The sequence below is a fragment of the Pteropus vampyrus genome, unplaced genomic scaffold, assembly GCF_000151845.1.
Source record: "Pteropus vampyrus isolate Shadow unplaced genomic scaffold, Pvam_2.0 Scaffold399, whole genome shotgun sequence".
Taxonomy (NCBI): Eukaryota; Metazoa; Chordata; class Mammalia; order Chiroptera; family Pteropodidae; genus Pteropus; species Pteropus vampyrus.
Window position 1 is genome coordinate 1,086,061 of NW_011889180.1, and position 14,173 is coordinate 1,100,233.

Below are 14,173 nucleotides of genomic sequence, written 5' to 3' on the forward strand. Positions count from 1 at the left end.
CGCTCACTCTGCTCGCAGGACCTTCTTGTCCAGCTCTCTGCCTATTCAGCTTCTCTCTTTCTGGAACATTCGGCTATGCCCAAGACTGCTTCCTTCTCACGCAGGACTCAATTCAAACGTCCGCTTCCCAGATCTATATAAAGAACCCTGCGCTCCCCGTCAGATGTTAGACATTGTCTTTTCTTTATCGCCAGTTCTTTCCCCTCACACACTAGACGGGAAGCACCGTTCAGAGTTCACCATGCTGTCTCCACACCTGCTAAGCTAGGTGCTCACACACGTTTGTTAAAAAGAATTAACTTAGAGACGTCAATTTTACATGTTTTAAAATATCCTTACTTGGCAAACAAAAAGGTGGCAATTCTGTGTGGATCATCGTTTTTAAAAAATTCGTCAGGGACTATTGCAATACATAAACTGGCCTCAAGACCCCCTACCACACAGTTGTTCGAAAGATAGCAGGAGAGGGAGGGAGAGGGAGGGACAGGGAGGGACAGGGAGGGACAGTGCATGGGTGGGCGGCTGAGCGGATGCACGGGTGAGCGAGTGGGTGGATACACTCTGGGAAAGCAACGCCAAGGTGCTGCGGCGGAGAGGTCGCTTCCCTAGGCCGCTTACCTTGGGGGATCACGGAGGGGATACTGAAGGGCAGACGGGGCGCAGTGGGTGTACGGTTTTCGGCTCCCTTGGGTGTAGACGGCTCCCCCGGCTCCCCACCCAGCACAGCCCCGCACCGCCCCGCGGTTCCGCCGGCGGCGCACAGCGGCGCCTCCCGCCGGTGCGCGCGCTCAGGGGAAGGCGCTGCGGGCCGCAGCGGCGCTAGTGCGCGTGCGCGCAGGTGACCGTCCCGCCCGGCCTCCCTCGCCCCGCCCCCAAGTTTGGCCACCTGCCCAGGAAACTTGCGGTGGATTGTTGCCCTCGGGTCGCTCCGGGGCAGGGACACGGGATCGGGCCATGGAAGGTACGTCGAGGACTCGCGAGCCCCGGGCCCGGCCGAGAGAGCGAGACTCAGACCTACAGCCGCGCCCGGACCGAGACCGCCACCCCGAGCGACAGCCGGACCGAGCCGGGGACCGGCGCAGGGAGAGACACGGGGGCGAGCGGCGGGACGGGGACCAGGACAGGGGGCGGCGGGGCCGCGACCCCCGCCAGGACAGACACAGGGTCGGGGACCCATGCCCTGGTGAACAAAGGGTTTGGGAAAAATCCCGCCCAAGCCGGACGAGGGACGGAGCCCGGCAGCCGACCTGGGACACGGCCCCGCCCCCCTGGCCGGCGCCCTGGGAAACCCCGGAGCCGCCGCCCTACAGGAAGGAGGATTTCGGGCGCCGCGGACCCGAGAGGTGAGGTGGGCTGCGGGGGTGGCCCGGCCACCTCGGCACCGTTGAAGCCGGGGTCCCAGGTCCCTGCGCTGCTGCGGCGCCCCTGGCCGCTCGTCCTAGGAAGCCGGTTATAGGAAGACAGTGCCGTTCCTCACTTCTGCGCTCTTAGAGGTGACCTGGGAGGAAAGGAAAACTTTATGGTGCCTCTCCTTCCTGACCTGAACCCATTAACAACGCAGGAACCACCCCTGTTAGCAGTGGCAGGGCCGGGGCACCAGGTGAGAAGGAAGAGAGGACTTCAGGACAGGAAAGGGAAGAGTGGGAAAGAGATCGGTAGGTGGGGTTAGCCCCAGGCTCCTCCCTGACCCTCCACCACGTGGTCACAGCACTGCCCCCTTAGGGTTTCAGACCCTTTTCCTGTGTTCCAAAACTAGTCTTGACTTCCTCTAAGTCCCCTTTTCCTGGAGGCTAGGGCTTGAGAAAGTCAGCCTGCTGACGGGTAATAGTTCAGTGTGTAACCTTCTCCAGGGGTATATGTATTTCAAAAACAGACAGCCTGGAGATGCTACACTTTTAACTAAAACTCCTCACTGAAGGGCAGAGATTTACCCCCTTTATCAGTGAGGTCTTTCCAGGCAGCCTCATTCACATCCCAGGGTTGTTTTGATGCAGGACAGGGCAAATTCCCTTGAGGAGACTCAAAGCCTACACTAAGAGAGAAGAGGATCCTTCCCAGAGCATAAGAAAGAATTTAAACACAAACCAAAGTTAGAGTCAAAAGGAAAGTTTATCAGAGAAGAGGGAGCACCCTATAGACAGAGCGTGGTCTCCTCTCAGAGGCAGAGAGTGAGAGAGCCGGAGAGAGACTCAGAGGGACAGAGTCAATAGAGAGAGAACAGAGACCGAGAGAAAGACACTTGAGTGGGACCTGAGTGTCCAGGGAATCCAGCTTCTGTATTATTCTTCAGTTCCTATGAGTTACATATTCCTTTGATCTGGACATACAGTGAAGAAGGGTAAGAGAATGTAGCGTGAAAACGTGAGAATATGTAGCGTAAAAGGCCCGCTGGCAGCTCCCAGCCTGTGAGCCATAATTCTCCGTGGTTTTAGCCATAGGGAGATGAATGATTTTGTTTTGTGTAAGGCACCACTGAAACACTGTTGTTCCTGTTTTCCCTTCAGAGTGTGGGGAAATGGGTTGTTAGCAATCCCAGCAGAAATCTTCCTTGGTTCTGCAGGTTTCTTCTGGTCTGGCTGCAGGGCTGACCAGCATATTGTAATCTTTGAATATTGCTTGATTTGACATTTTAGTTCTCTTGCCACCTCCCTACTTTAGTTTCAGACTCCACTCTCCTGAATGAGCAAACTTTGCCCTCCGTGCCTGGTAGAACACAGAGAGTTCCCATGAGGCCTTGTGAGGTGAAAGCATCGTGGTGTTCTGGGAGATTTGTGAACTGGAAGAGGGTGGGGATGGAAGGGAGAACAGAAGGCGATCCTAAATCTCACACCCATTCTTAGGGAGTTGGTCTTTTTTCCATTGAACGTTGCATCCTACTCCACAAATACTACTGAGTGCCCAGATTGTGTGCCAGTCCAACAAGGAGACAGGACCTGGAGTGATGACCTCCTGGTATTTGACACCTGCCCTCTTCTCTAAGAAGGAGTCAGGCTCCTCTCCATTGTGGGACTTGTAGGTTTAAGCCCAGTCTCTCTATTGTGTCCACACTGTGGGAAAGCTACTATCCTGAGTTTATGTTACATTATCTAAAACCAACTAGCCAAACTGTGACAAAAGGTGTGTCCAGATATGGTCATGGGCACTAGCTATTGTTTCCCTGATTACAGTCACATTGCATTCCAGCTGCATGACCGGGGAGAATACAGAGCTGCATTTTTAGGTTGCTTTATAAACTAGTATCCTAGTCCTCAGCCTGGACATTGGTCTTGTGAATGCAAAACAGCTCTGAAGTGGCCTGGTTCGTGCTAAACTGAGAAGCCCACGAAAGCTGCTCCCAGCTACCTGGTTAGATAGTTCTCACAGGCTGATAAACCAGCATTGAATGTGGTGCTCAAAATTATAAGGATAAGTTATGGGAGTAGTTAGTGAAGTTGAGCCAAGTGTTTAGATGCCCTGTGAGGTCACTAAACCAGAGAATTCCCTGGAGTATGAAACACTATGGCAAATTTTGTTTCTGTTCTGCACATTCTTTGATGTCTGGGCCTAGCACGAGGTGTCCAGCGTTCTAATCTTGAATAAGCTATTGAATTTGAGTCCCCCTAACGGCCATGTATTTTTGGTTATAGTGACCACACTGCAGGGAGATATCTGCCCTCAAACCCCGGGCCTGGACAAGAGGAAGTAGAATATTACCAGTCAGAGGCTGAAGGACTCCTGGAATGCCACAAATGCAGATACTTGTGTACTGGGAGAGGTGAGCCATTTTGGAGGCAGTTTGGCCATTTACTATCGCCGATGGTTCTGGAAGGGGTCTGAACTGGTGAAGCAAAAATTCAAGTAGAATTGGATTCCTAGCGTTTTCATTTCCATGCTTGTGTGAGGTTCTTGTTTTCTAAACAAACAAACAAACAAACAAACAAACAAAACAGGTAGAAGCGTCTGAAAGGTGCAGCTAGGTTTCAGGTGCTTCTCCTCACACAGGCGCTGGGGTCTGAGTTAGGAAAGTCACCTGGAGGGGGCAGTTAGGTTGTAGCTCACGACAAGAGATCCGATGCTTAAACATTCCATCATGGCTTTTAAACTTTGTTGACTAAGATCCACAGTAAGAAACATTTTACATTCAGATGGAGTTCACACACACACACACAAATATCCTGTGAAACAATACTTACCCTATTACATACCAAGTGCACAGATAATTTCTATTCTACTTCTGTTTGATTGAAAACAAAACTAAAACACCACGCTTAGTAGAGCCCAGAGTTTGAAAAACACTTAACTGTCAGTTCCAAATGTGGTTTCCCAGAGGTCCCATCCGAACACCAGTCTTGGCCTTGCCAGCAATGAAGAAAATCTGGTTTGTCAGGGTGATCCCTTATAGCTCACATGATTAGGTGAGAAATTTTCCTAGGCTGCATATAACTAAGAGAGAGAAATTCTCAGCCTAAGGGAGAGAAATCAAACTTATACCTGAATATGTATTTTAGGATGATTACAATGATATACATGATCATAGGATTATATACAACTTTCTTTGAAGAGCTATAGGCAATCCTGGTACAAGAATCCTCACTTTAGTTTACCTATGTTGGCACAATCTTGTTGCTTTTAATTCTCTCAACAACTCCTGAGGCTCAGAGAGGTATAGTGAGTTACCCAAAGTCATCCAGCTATTTAGTGAAAGAACTGGAATTGAAACTTAGAGCTTGACTTTACGGCCTGAAATGGTTTCCTTGCTTGACCTTTTTCTTTTCTTGATGATATAAATAATAGGAATAAGCCAGAGGTTATTTTCTATATAGAGGTATGTTTTCTTCGTGGTTGATTTATCAGGAGGAGAGGGCAGACCTTGAGGCTCCTGACCAAAGCACACCTTGATTTACCTTTGTTTGCTTCTAGCCATTTGGCTTTGGGCCTAGATGTTGGGTTTCTGAGTCAAGATAGCAAAAGGATGGCTCAGTAGCCAGAAGCTAACAAATGAGGGCTTATAAAGATCTCTGGGCAGGCAGAGACCCATATAAATACACAATACGGTGTTGTGTTAAGAGAAGCAGCCATTCAACACCAGGAACTTTTCTCAAGCAGGAGATGCATGCCTGGATAAAGGTCACCCAAACACTTTCACCCTCGTCTTAGAGTACATCTTTTATGACTTCTTTTCCTTATCGGTGAAATCATGTCCTCCTCCAGCAAACTGGCAAAAGTGGGAGGCAGCTGTGGCCCTCTCCAGCTTCCAGGGGAGACCCCGAAGTTTGGGCTACAAGTCATCCTAACTTAGGAAGCTCCGCGGAACACTAGAACACTGACGGAAAGAGAGAGGCTCTAAATCCACTTTTACGGTCAAACCCCTTAGAGATTAAAATCCTCAAGTGCTGAGGATAAAGATGAGAGAAAAAGCAAGTGCAAGCGTCACGTGTGCGTGTCAGATCACCAGGAATCCTGTGCGTGTGCAGGCTGTGCTCATTTATTTGGAGGGACCCATGAGGAGTTGCATGTTCCCTGGGAAAAAGGTACATTTCCCGCTCCTCTCCTGGCTCCCCCCATTTGCATTTGGAGCGGGTTCTCCTTTCCCTTTTGATCTTTCCCTCTCCCTTTAGACCCTTAGTGCTCAAAGGGTCATAGATCAGAGGAGAGCTAGGCCAGCGTAATAAGGAAATTGTAAAAAAAAAAAATTATGATGATGTTTGCATTCAGCTTGTAGCCTTACTCGCATACCATCTTTAGAAGTTTAATTTCATTTTCTCCTAAGAAAGTCATCATCCCAGAGTCAGTGGTTCTTGTCTCTCTCTCAGAACCTGGAGATTTAGGTTTTGAGATGGCTTCCCCCAGTCAGTGGCATTGACTTGCGATCACACTAGAAAGGTTCAGGGGGGACAATTGTGGATGTTTTCCCCCAATTTATATTCTCAGTCACTCCTTTTCAGTACTTATTTAATATCCTAACCCAGTACTTATCTGGACTGAGCTCACACCAAGATTTCAAACCACAGTTGACTTTAAGAATGTTAACTCATTAACAAATCTGAAGGACTCACCCTCAGTCAGAGGAAGGAATAACCACGAATGAACTACTGCTTCTTAGGAGAGAGTCGGAGTGGGGGAGGGGGGTACCAGAGATTCAAGAGGTGAAGAAGGCCTGGAGAGCTTCTGAGCCTTTATTTTTAAAAACAGGTACCCCTGGACGTCCCTCCTTGTGATTCTTTACTGGTTCTATTAAACCTAAAACAGAAATAAGGGACTTGTGTCCTCTTCGCATTCTATTAAAAAAATATATAGCATGTATTTGCTCCTATATAGCAAAAGGTTGGGAAAAACCTAAATATCCTTTACATTGGAATTATTTAAAATCATCATGATATGTATTCATTATATCCTTTAAAATTATGAAATAGGTTTTTATTTTTGCTGAGATGGAAAAAATGTTCACACTATATTCTTAAGTGAAAAAATAGGTTATATAAACAGTAGGGTGAGACCTTGTTCTTACCTAAGCAAACAAATAAACAGCAAAAATTATGCATATATGGCATAAAGTCCAGAAGAAAAAACAATGGTAACTGTGTATTTTTTATTTGTTGGATTTCAGATCATTTTTTCATTATATGTACTTGTTTCATCTACTTTTTAAAAATAGTATGTGCTATTTTTATAATTAAAAATTGCTCTTTGCATTTTGGGGGAAATTTGTAGAATATAAAGATAACACATGAGAGTACAGCATTTCAATCAGAATGTGTGGATGGACCAGATGCACCGGGCACAAAATTTGGTTCTCTAAAAGCGAAAGCTGACCCACTGGAACCCTCCCAGCATGCACAGTTTCCAGCTCAGAAGCACCCAGCTTTATATTATGCTGAGAAAAAGAAGCCACACAACTAAAGAGTACATAACTGTGTGATTCCATTTACTTGAAATTCTAGAAAAGGCAAACCTAACCCCTCAAGGCAGAAAGCAGATCAGTGGTTGCCGAGGAGGAAGGTCAGGGATTGACCGCGAAGGTCCACTTTCTAGGGAACTTTCCGGGCAGATGAAATGGTCTCTGCCTGGATTGTGATTACATGACTATGTGCCAGAACTCAAGCTGCATGCTTCACATGGGCCGTTTTGTTGTATGTAAGTTCTATCTCAGTAAAGCTGATTTTAAGGAAAGCAGCCAGCTTTGCTGGAAGAGCTGGCACTCTTATCCAAGATAGAGGAGCCAGGGGCCCTGAAAGAATCCAGCTCTGGGAAAATATCATGGCCCAAGGAAATTAAAGAAAACGAAGTTACACTTAAAAAAAATACTGAATTAAATCTAAAAACAATAAAACCAATTATGTTTCTTTAATTTCGTTAGCCCGACGGGTTTGATTAACTTAATCTTTGCTATGTCTAATACATGTAAACCACAGTTAAGGTTTTGGTGTATAACTTCCATGCTTTTTTCTAACTTCATTATATATATTTTTAAGTTCTATAATATAATTTCCTTCAAACTTAGAGAAGTCTCCTTTTTCAGACTGAAGATAGCCACCTAACAAATCAAAAGCGGAGATAACAATTTCTCAGTCTTTCTGGCAGGGAAGGGCTGGGGCAGAGAATGCTCTTGCCTTCCATACAGGATGCCTTTCTTTCTGCTCTCTGGCCTGATTTCTCTTACCATTGTCCTGCACCCCCACCTGGGACTTACTCTTTTCAGTCCAAAGTATCTCTGACATCATTTCTGGAACCCGCAGTTCCCTGCTACCATCTAATGCAGCTTTGGCTGCTCAGGCCTTCCAGGGGGCGGAAGCAAGAGCCAGCTGCGGTTTGAGCTGCCACGGGGAAGATAAGCCTCAAGGTGGAAGTCTCCAGGTGTGAGATCGCATCTTTCAAAATGGTAACGAGCCCTTCTTTTGCAGCCTGCTGCCAAATGCTGGAGGTTCTCCTGAACTTGCTGATCCTGGCCTGCAGCTCTGTGTCTTACAGTTCCACAGGGGGCTACACAGGCATCACCAGCTTGGGGGGCATTTATTATTACCAGTTCGGAGGGGCTTACAGTGGTTTCGATGGTGCTGACGGGGAGAAAGCACAGCAGCTGGACGTCCAGTTCTACCAGCTAAAGCTGCCCACGGTCACAGCGGCAATGGCCTACGGTGGAGCCCTCATGGCCTTCTGCTGTCTTTTTATCGCCGTAGGCGTCCTGCGGGTCCCATGGCATTGTCCTCTGTGGCTGCTGGTTGAAGGCTTGCTGGACATGCTCATTGCCGGGGCGTACGTGCCCGCTCTGTACTTCTACTTCCACTCCCTCTCCGCCGCCTACGCCTCGCCAGTGTGTAAGGCGAGGGAGGCGCTGTACCAGAGCAAAGGCTACCACGGTTTCAGCTGCTCGTTCCATGCGGGAGATATAGGAGCTGGCGTCTTTGCTGTCCTGGCCATGGGGGTCTTCGCCCTGGGGGCCATGCTGGCCATCAGGGGTTACCGAAAGGTCAAGAAGCTGAAAGAGAAGCCTGCAGAAATGTTAGTGTTTTAGGCTTTCTAAAATGTTCTGCCAAATATAAGGGATGGAAATTACTCTGAACCATGGTCTCTCATGGAATACACTGCTGTGGAACTTGCCAGTGCTTGAAGAGTAACAGGCCAACTTTGGTATGCTGGGTGCAGCTCCAGGTTGCAGTGGACCAACCAACATTAAAAAAAAAAAAAAAAAGCCAAGCCCAAGACCCACAGGAAAAGGCATGTGCTACAGCCAAGTGCACTTGACTAAATAAAGGGAGATAATCGAGTGAATTTGAAGAACCTTATCTTCAAAGTTCATGGAAAGCCACATAGACGTGACATTTCGGCCTAAACTTTTCTAAGCACAGCTCTCTTAAGCAGATTAGTCCTGAAGTTTTACCACACGGAACTCTGCAGTCCTTTACTTCCTTAATGCTCTGGATGGAGGGGGTGGGTAGTGCTGGGGAGACCAGTCCTATAAAATTTAAGTTGGAAGTAAGCGTGGGCTGAGGAAAGAGAAATCAGATTAATTCGCTGGGTCGCAAAGAGGCTATTCTAACAAGACCTTTACAATAGCCTTGAAAGCTCAGTGTTTTGTACCTCTTGTAAATGTACCACTGTACGAAGAACAAAACCCAACATCTGGAATTCACCCAGAATAAGAGAATGTAAGATTGTTCCCAACAGAAGAATGCTGCTTTTGGCCAGACAACTTCACGGGTTCTTACTGCATGTTAAGTTACGACTTATGGCATGTTACACTATATTCTGGGTACAAGTAAATATGTTCTTTGATTTATGTGAATCTAATAAAAATCCAAAGAAAAATTTTAATTTGGAGGTGATGGTTCTCTTTCAATACATTTGTAATATTATTTCCTTAGATACAGGCAACGTCACATTTAAAAGGTGAGTCCATTTGCGTTTAGAAAAGGAAATAAGTATGCATATATGCTTAGTGTATGATTGGAAAATTTCTTGAAGAATACATAAAAAAAGCATTAACAATATTTGCTTCTGGAGGGAAGTGAGTTTTTTTATTTTTCATTTTATGCCTGGTTTGGCTGCATGTGTATTAGTTTTATTTTAGATAAATACAAAATATGACTTGCTCTTAGTTTTTTCACATTGGCAGTACAAAGGCAGAAATCGATGTATAATTAAGCATGGTAGTAAAACGATCAAGTACAAAAGCAGCCTCACTGAAAAAGACACTATTTACAAAAAAAGAAAAGAAAAATCTCATGTCTCTTTTCAGATTGTGTACCTCCCCCTGCAGAGCCCTCTGCTGTCTTTCCGGTTACTCGTCCCATCTCACCACAGAGATAAACTGCTGGCTCTGGTAGTCAGTCACCCTGTTTCTTTTCTCCTGGTGTCTGTGACTCTGCATAAACTAGATGCTTAGAAATACCTGAGCCTGTTTGATATTGAAGCTAAGCCAGGTCAGGCTGGCTGGTACTGTGACAATATGCAATAGTCATCATATTCCTTCAACAGACCCAACATCATTGGACCTGGCAACAGACCATTATTCCTCTCAACTCTTGCGGTCTTGGGGGCGGCAGGGGTTGATGAGATCTAGATTTATTCAATTTCAGCTAGCATATATGTGCTGCCTGGGTTATTGCTTTGCTGTTTTAACAGACTCTGCCCCAGAAGGAAACATTCGGGGTTCCACAGCTTGTAGTACAGTATTCCTGTTTTCCTTCAGAGGGTGAGATAGTAACGTGTGTATGGAAGGAAAACCAAGGCAGAGAAAGATGGTGGGTAGCGGAGGTCCACTCCCCAGGGATTAGAATGATGTCTGCTGGGTCAGTTCACTCTGCGCTCAGGGGAGAGTGGGCGGTTCTGATCTGATGTGATTTTCAGATTTAAATTAGAAGAATGTAGCTTCTTGACTGTCAGAGCCCTTGTCTGCTGTGTCCCGTGGACCTCCTAGGAATTTGTGTGGGCCCAGCAGGAGACAAGTTCAGCGAGCCCAGTAGCTGTTGTATGTTGGAGATACTAGTTTTCAGCCACCCACTTTATAAACATGGTTTGCCTAGTGTGTTAGAGTTTTCCTGATTTCTAGGAAACCATGCTTTTCCTAAATTCTATGAAAAGAATTTATTTCTTCTTAAATCTCTATTTCTTCTTAAATCTCTAAGCTCTTTCCATTTTATAAACATTACTGAGTAGCATGCCATCCACTTGTATAACGTTTCATGATTTGTCAAGTATTTTCATGTCTTTGCTTTTATTTGGGCCTCGCCACAGCCCTGTGGGATGACAGGTAGGCATTATCTTGTGTCAGATGAAGTGTGTGAGGCTTAGAGCCAATGACTCGGGCAAGGTCACAAGGAAATAAAGAGCAGAGACGTGAACCTAGCATTCCCACTCTAGGTTCATATGCTTTTCTCTTAGTTCTGTCTCTGAACCCTGAGAGAATGACGGGAGACTTTCTCCCAGAAGTAAACCTCAGAGAGGCTGGGGCCTCTGTCAGTGACAAATGAGAACTGACCTTGGACAAGAAGACATTCATCTCCATTCACCTGTTGGTTCCCACCGCCTCATGATACTTGTGGGTTCCTTAAACTTGTAAGAAACCCCCAGGTGGACAGCCCAGGTAGGATCCTGGTTGAGTAGACTGGTCCATCCACATAATGGAGTTGGAGGCCACTCAGCAAAGACCATGGACACTGTAGGAGCTGATCGGAAACATCTCCAGGAAGAGTAAATGAAAAAGGCAAGATGCAGAATACTGTATGTGGTAAGCTTCCTTGTGAAAAAAGCCAGGAAGGGGTGATGAAATGCAGATTTGAGTGCACTTTTATTTGTATAAAGGAACACTGTAAGTTATATTAGAAAATCATAAAAGTGGCTGGGCGTAGAGAACAGGGTGGACAAAGACATGCATGGTTTTTCTCAGTTTATATCTTTTTATGTCATTTTGATTTTTAAAAACTATAAATTTTGAAATACAGATTCATAAGACATTTCAAAAGTAGTAGAGATCCTGTGTACCCTTAAGCCATTTTTCTCCAGTGGTAACATCTTGCATAACTGTAGTATAGTATCACAGCCAAGAAATCGACAACCTACAAAGCTTAGATTTCACTAGTTTTACATGCAGTCCTGTCTGTGTGTAGTTCCATGCAGTTTTTTCACGTGTAGATTTGTGTGACCACTACCACAATCAAATATAGTACTGTCCCATCATCAGGTATCCCTTGTGCTCCCCCTTTATAGTCATACCTACCCCATTCACCTGCCCCACTCCCACTTGTCCCCAGCCACCACAGATCTGTCTTCCATCTCTACCATTGTTTTCCTTTTGAGACTGTTACCTAAATGGAATCATATAGTATGTAACCTTTAGAGACTGGCCTTTTTTCCCCACTCATCATAATCCCCCTGAAATCCATCCAAGTTGTTGCCTGTATCAACGGTTCGTTCCTTTTTATCGCCGAGTATTCCCTGATATGGGTGTACCAAATTGTTTAACCGTTCACCCTCGGAAGGGCATTTGGGTTGTTTCTCATACTTGGCTCTTACAAATAAAGCTACCGTGAACATCTGTATACATGTTTTTGTGTAGACCTAAGTTTTCATTTCTTTAGGATAAGTGCAGTTGCAGGAGCACATGGTAAGCGTATGTTTAGTCTTTAAAGAAACTGCCAGAAATGTTTCCAGAGTGACATTTTGATTTTTCAAACGTGAATTTTGGAAAACCAAGGATATTCGTGTTGAATCTGACCACGTCCTTGGAATCAGATCACCAGTATTTCTCCATTCTGACCTAGAGTCTTCCCAGGTGAGTGCTGTCAGTGTTAAATCCTGAATCTCTCTCCTAGGTGTGGTACAGATAGTGGAGGTGATATTGAATGGAATGGTTCTCATGTGTATCGTGGCTTCATACTTTGTCCTTGCTGGATTCAGTGCCAGCTTTACCAGCGGCGGCGGCTTTGGGAACAACTATTACTCACCATTTGAGGGCACCGAGCTGGAGCAGGTTCAGCAGCTGGACCAGCAGTACACTGTCCTCCGGGCACCCCTGATATACGGCGGTGTGGCTGTTTCTCTGGGGCTGGGTGTCCTCACCATGAGTGTTTTACTCCAAGGAGCCAAGAGTCTGACCAAACTGCCAAGGAAGTGGCTTCTCCTGGAGGCCACCTTCAGCCTTCTGGCCGCAGTGGGCTACTGCATAGGCACTGGCTTTTATCTCTACGTAGCCTTGCGGATCAATGCCACAGACATTTGCAAAAAAAGAGAGAGGCTCTATGCCAGCAAAGGTCTCACCTGGATGAACTGCCAGCTGACCGGCACTGATGGAGCAGCAGCCACCTTTGCTTGTCTTCTGGTGATAATGTATGGTGCCAGTGTGGTGCTGGCCCTACGGAGCTGCCGAGAACAGCAGCACTACAAAGACAGCCAAGAACAGCACAGAAACCACAGTGAGGTTCCAGAATACCTGTGGTCGGGAACACTCTGAGAAACTTCTGGAACCTAAATGTTAACCCACCTCCCGTATTTCTCTCAAAAAAAAAAAAAATGGGTCCTTTAAAATTGTACATTTGACAACTGGGGTTTTTAAATACTTGATTTTATAAATGCTCGTTTTGGTACCAGTGCAAAGCTGGGTGGTCATCTCATTTTTCTATTGATCGGTCCTTGCTGACTGAGAGCTTGAAACAAATATCTCTACCTTTGCTACAAAGACCATCAGAAGTTTGGGTATGCCCTTATGGTATGGCTCTCTTACCAAATGGTAAGGTAATGATTCTAGCCAAGTAGCCACAGAAATTCCGAAATAACTACATATCAGGGGTAGCATGGCCAGTGTTGTAGAAATCTCTTAAAGTCACCAAAAGGAACATGCCATTGCCCCTCCTGTCTGGTCTTTGGGGACCTATGTTGAAGCAGTCATGTGATTGAATTCTTAATGTAGGTTATGTCCTGCGCCTCCAGGAGGGAAACGCCCCTCCCGCCAGGCGTGTGCTGTCAGGAGCTGTCTTCTGCCAGAGCCGGGAGGCTGGGTTTCTCACACATGAAGAGACGCTTTTAACACGTGTTCCTCCTCAGGATCCCTGCATTAGCACTGAGAGAAAATGTTTTGTTTTTTTGTTTGCTAGCATTCCCAGTTACTTTTTTGTTGCGAGTCATTTAGTTGGAATTCACTTTTCCTGAAATATTTTGTTTCCTAAATATGAGGCTTCTAAATAATAGGAAATAAAATTTATACCCTTCTTAAACATGTTATTCAACTATTTCAAAGATAAAGTAGTTAGCTTTACTAGACTCTAAAGGCTTATAGGCGGCTTCATTACTGTGTCCCGTGAGTGCCCTGGAGAGTCGGCCTTCTGAGGCAGATTGTAATCTCTCATGGGCCTGAACTGTCCATAATGTAACAGTTCATTAACACTAAATCTGAAAAATAAAGTTATTTCAATCATTTTAATCTAAGGTTCATAGCTGTTCGTATACTTTATTACTCAGATTTTCAGTTCATGTCAGATGCAACTAGAAAGACACATTATTATTATAAAGTATAATTTTTTTCCTAATTGTCCTCTAGCTTTTCAATAGCTAATTATTTTTTATATTTTATGTTCATATTATGAGATTAAACTATTAATAAATTCAAACCAAGCTTTTCGTGATTTCTATGAACAGCGATTTTGACATCTCAGATTCTCTATAAAGAAATCAAACATGAGTCTGTTTCAACATGTCACAA

General features: G+C 45.4%; 2 protein-coding genes across 3 annotated transcripts in view; one reads left to right on the top strand and one right to left on the bottom strand.

Moving 5' to 3' along the window:
- TAT (tyrosine aminotransferase) overlaps window positions 1-764 on the bottom strand; it is a 45,796-nt gene extending 45,032 nt beyond the window's left edge. The window contains exon 1 of the mRNA XM_023523656.1: window positions 619-764. The gene's annotated coding sequence lies outside the window, so the exon portion shown is untranslated. The remainder of the gene's footprint in view (window positions 1-618) is intronic.
- An 80-nt stretch (window positions 765-844) lies between these two features.
- MARVELD3 (MARVEL domain containing 3) lies at window positions 845-14,076 on the top strand. Of its 2 annotated transcripts, none has more exons than XM_011380673.2 (3): window positions 845-1,343; window positions 3,627-3,754; window positions 12,291-14,076. In XM_011380673.2, exons 1-3 carry the CDS (start codon window positions 955-957, stop codon window positions 12,926-12,928), a joined length of 1,155 nt encoding a protein of 384 aa, XP_011378975.1. In that variant the 5' UTR covers window positions 845-954; the 3' UTR covers window positions 12,929-14,076. The 2 variants fall into 2 exon arrangements, with proteins under 2 accessions (XP_011378975.1, XP_011378976.1); XM_011380674.2 differs by lacking the exon at window positions 12,291-14,076 and adding an exon at window positions 7,881-9,291.
- Window positions 14,077-14,173: the final 97 nt, after the last annotated feature.

Bases quoted from the DNA above. Each gene is read 5' to 3' on its own strand.
- MARVELD3 (XM_011380673.2), top strand. From the start codon at position 955: ATGGAAGGTACGTCGAGGACTCGCGAGCCCCGGGCCCGGCCGAGAGAG. The intron at 1,344-3,626 runs GTGAGGTGGGCT...TTTTGGTTATAG, and splicing joins GGGCGCCGCGGACCCGAGAG to TGACCACACTGCAGGGAGAT. The intron at 3,755-12,290 runs GTGAGCCATTTT...TCTCTCTCCTAG, and splicing joins ATACTTGTGTACTGGGAGAG to GTGTGGTACAGATAGTGGAG.